Consider the following 3735-nt stretch of genomic DNA (forward strand, 5'->3'; position numbering starts at 1 on the left):
GTGAAATATGAGTTATTTTTTGCACTTTATTTTAAAAAAAGAAATTTTACCATAATTTTATGGGTTTTGTTTGGCAGTTAGAGCTACCAGTCATTTGACCTTTTTTTTATAATTATTATTGTTTTATTTTTTTTACAGAGCAAGTAATTGCAGTTTATTAGTTTTTTTTTTTACGTAATTTTAAATATACTTAAAAAAACAGGACAACACGTTATAATAATATGGCAATTTTATTGTAAAAAAAAACAGACAAATTGCTGTAATTTGTCATTACTTATATAGTACATAAAATAACAGTCAAGCTGTTAATTTACAGATATTGTTTGTAATTTTTACTTTTGTATAAATACTGTATAACTAATACTGTAATTTCCCATTATAAAAAAAACAAGAATGTCAGTAATTTCTTTAATGATAAAGTCCCTAAAATGAAAGTTAAACTGTTAATTCAGAGAGATTGTCATTTTACTAAGTTTTGAATATAATTTGAAATGACAAAAATTTACTGTAAAAAAATTAGAGATATTTTCTGTAAAATTAGGTGTTGTTTTTTTTTTTTTTTTTTTTACAGTGTAATGCATTATTAACAACCAAATTCATGTTTGGTTAAATTATTTAATGCACCATGAGTTATCTATTACTAATGAAAAACTGTATTTTTATTAACTAACAAGCAAATACTTACTGTTACCATTAATGCATATTAAAACCATATTGTTGAATGCTGAGATTTGTACCTTTAATTAGATTTTTTTTTTTTTTTTTTTTGGTAATTTGATCCGGTTATAGAGATATTTTACATAATCTAAATAGCTTATTAGATTTTGTGTGGTAATTTGATCCAGTTATACAGAATTGTATTACATAATCAGAATAGCTTAGTCTTAATCTGCTCCATTTAATTCAACACAGGTCTAATGTAAGAAACACTTTTAAAAGCATTTAATATTTATGGCATTCCTACATGAAGTGCAAATAAATACAGTACAGACTTGAGATTGCCATGCCAGAAAATTTTATATTTTTCCATTTGCAGGTCAAATAGATCCAGTACAGAATTCTCATTCTTGCATAAACAAGAATATATGAAACACAAGAAAAATGGAATTTCCTAAAATACTACTATCATAGCACTAACAGCAGAACAATTTGATAAAATTGAAGAAATAAAAACACATTAAAATAGAGAAACCATAAACGTGTCTTTTTCAGAATGCAGAGAAGGCTCCAGTGGCCTTACATTAGGGGATAGCTGGCCGTTGTTGCAACGCCACAGTGATTGTTTTTGTCTTTTGCCATGTAGATGTAGCCTTTGTCACCCCATTTGTCAGACCAGCTAAAAAAAGTTGAAAGAAATAATAAAACATGAAAACATGCAATCAAGCTTGTGCCCTCAAAACTAAAGATTGTTGGCATCATACCTGTTCTTCACAATCCAGTATCTATTCCCAGCAACATCAGCACCCTGATAACCATAGCCAACCACCAAGACTGCATGATCAAGTCGACTACTGCTACATGCTCTCTCATAATAGATGCCTAAAGATCAGAATATTAGAAAGGAGTTAAGGCAGAGTAAGTTCAGTAATAAGTTTGTAATAATTTTAGCAAATATTGAATTAAAACTAGAGTTGAGGGATATCAGGCACCTACCAGACTGATAGAACTGTAGGGATTGATGTGATGCGTCAATAGCAACAGATACAGGACCCACAGCAGCAACAGCATTCATTAGGGCAAGCTCATTACCTCTGGGGATGTCCACGAATCCGGTGATTTTAGCGACATTAAAACGGGGGTCATACCGGCATGGCAGATCATCCTGCAAGCACAAAGTTAAAATAAGAAAAAAGTGGTACATTGAAGTCTTAAAATACTTAATGACCTTCATTCAAAGAGATTAAAAAACTAAAATGACATTTTTCCACAATCTGCAAATACAGCAGTTTAATCCCATGTCTTCAAAAGAGTTTTCCTTGCTCAGAAACTGTCACAATATGATTCTTACCCTTGCAAGATAAGGGTATGACTGCTCAGAATCCAGCCCCTTGTTTTCTTTAACATACTGAAAGGCCTGGTCCATGAGGCCTCCGTTACACCCTTGATTGCCCTGTGGTCTGGAACAGTCCACCAAGTTTTGCTCACTCATAGAAATCAGCTTTCCAGTTTTACGGAAGAGCTGACCTTCCAAGGCACCCGTTGAACTGAAAGACCAGCAAGATCCACATTGTTTCTAAAACCACAAAACAGAAGAGTCACAAAACAGTAAAGCTACAGATACACATACTGACATTTAATAGCCATTTATACATTTAACTGGGTTTACCAGATCAACTGTAAATAGATCAATTGTAATAGATGCAACTATAGGTCCTAATTTAGCATAAAACATTTGCAGTTTTCAGTTACTTTAAACTCACCTGGTCTTTGACAGGAGTAACATAGCCCCTCTGTCTCCAGTCAACCTGTTGTGGGGCTGCAAAAAAGCTGGGTTCCATGAACAACGGGCCCTGTGACGTCCGGTTGGGGTCATGCTTATAACCATTCATTGCCTGTCTGAACTCCTCATTTGTCTAAAAAATAGATAGTAAGAAAAAAAAAAAAAAACAGTCTTACAAATAGTACTTTTAAAGGTATCGATAGCACCTCAAATTGAGAATTAAAGTAATTTTGCAGAAAATCCATTAAAGCACACAGGGCTTAAATCTCTAATCTAGGATGTTGTTGACTGTAATTGAATCATTTAATAAACACAACAACATTCTGATCTGGTTTCACACTTATGAATCTTGCATTTTGATTGTTTTTTTTCTCTTTTTTTGAAAATTTGGATTGTATAAAGCAATATAGATAGAGAAATAAATGACTGTAATAGACTGTAATACTAAACTGCTCACCATGTCACCAAATTGATTCATTCCCATTTTAAAGGTGTGATTTCCATAGGAGTACTCAAAGTTGTGTTGCTCAATTTTTTTCAAGTTCTCCTCCCAAATCATTCTCCTCCCGACCTCTACGTCCTGGAGTAGAAAGTAGATACAGTATCAGCTATTGCAAAGCACCAGTTCAACATAAACACATGCACTGCATCATTCATTCATGTTAGGCTGATACATGGCTACAGACTACAGTCTTCCCACCTCATGATAGCTTTTTCCATGCTGGCTCTTCCAGGAGTTCCAGTGGTCGTCTAACTGGATGTCTATAGATGAAGCAGCAAACACTGCACTTATGCACAGCGTGACGAGCAAAGCAAACATCATCCTGCCTGGAGGACTAAAAAAAAAAAAAACAATAACATTAAAAAAAATTAACTTAAAGCAATTTAAAGAAAATTTAAAAAAATTAACAAAACACTTTAAACAGGCAACAGCACAAGCAGTTCACTTTACTGTGAGTTGAGCTAAATGTCACATTAATATAATACAAGCAATGTCTCCTATGAAGGAAGGAAAAAAAAGAAAGATTTACACTTACCTTTCACAAGCAAACCAAGTTTTGTTTGTAATTGCTTACAATTGAGTGTGTTTTATAGCCTGTCCGAACATAGAGGCGGTCTCTCATTGACTGACATTGATGATGAAACTAGTCAATTTACAGCCAATCAGGTGCAGCAAACACTTCATCTTGTGATGTGATCCAGCATCACAAGATGAAGTATTCATCAATAGACTATGGTGATTCTTTATATTATTAGTAGACTGTAACAAGATTAAGGCAATCAGAAATGTTTTG

The 3735-nt window shown here is 33.3% G+C and overlaps 1 protein-coding gene across 1 annotated transcript; it reads right to left on the bottom strand.

The window, feature by feature from the left end:
- Window positions 1-992: 992 nt before the first annotated feature.
- On the bottom strand, window positions 993-3504 carry si:dkey-269i1.4. The gene is made up of 8 exons (NM_001105680.2): window positions 3478-3504; window positions 3141-3276; window positions 2898-3020; window positions 2421-2573; window positions 2009-2233; window positions 1654-1822; window positions 1422-1539; window positions 993-1336 (listed from the first exon to the last, which is right to left on the bottom strand). The coding sequence occupies exons 2-8, from the start codon at window positions 3261-3263 to the stop codon at window positions 1237-1239; spliced, it is 1011 nt and encodes a 336-aa protein (NP_001099150.2). The 5' UTR covers window positions 3264-3276; window positions 3478-3504; the 3' UTR covers window positions 993-1236.
- Between the last annotated feature and the right edge of the window lie 231 nt (window positions 3505-3735).

This window comes from Danio rerio, chromosome 12 (assembly GCF_049306965.1).
Source record: "Danio rerio strain Tuebingen ecotype United States chromosome 12, GRCz12tu, whole genome shotgun sequence".
NCBI lineage: Eukaryota > Metazoa > Chordata > Actinopteri > Cypriniformes > Danionidae > Danio > Danio rerio.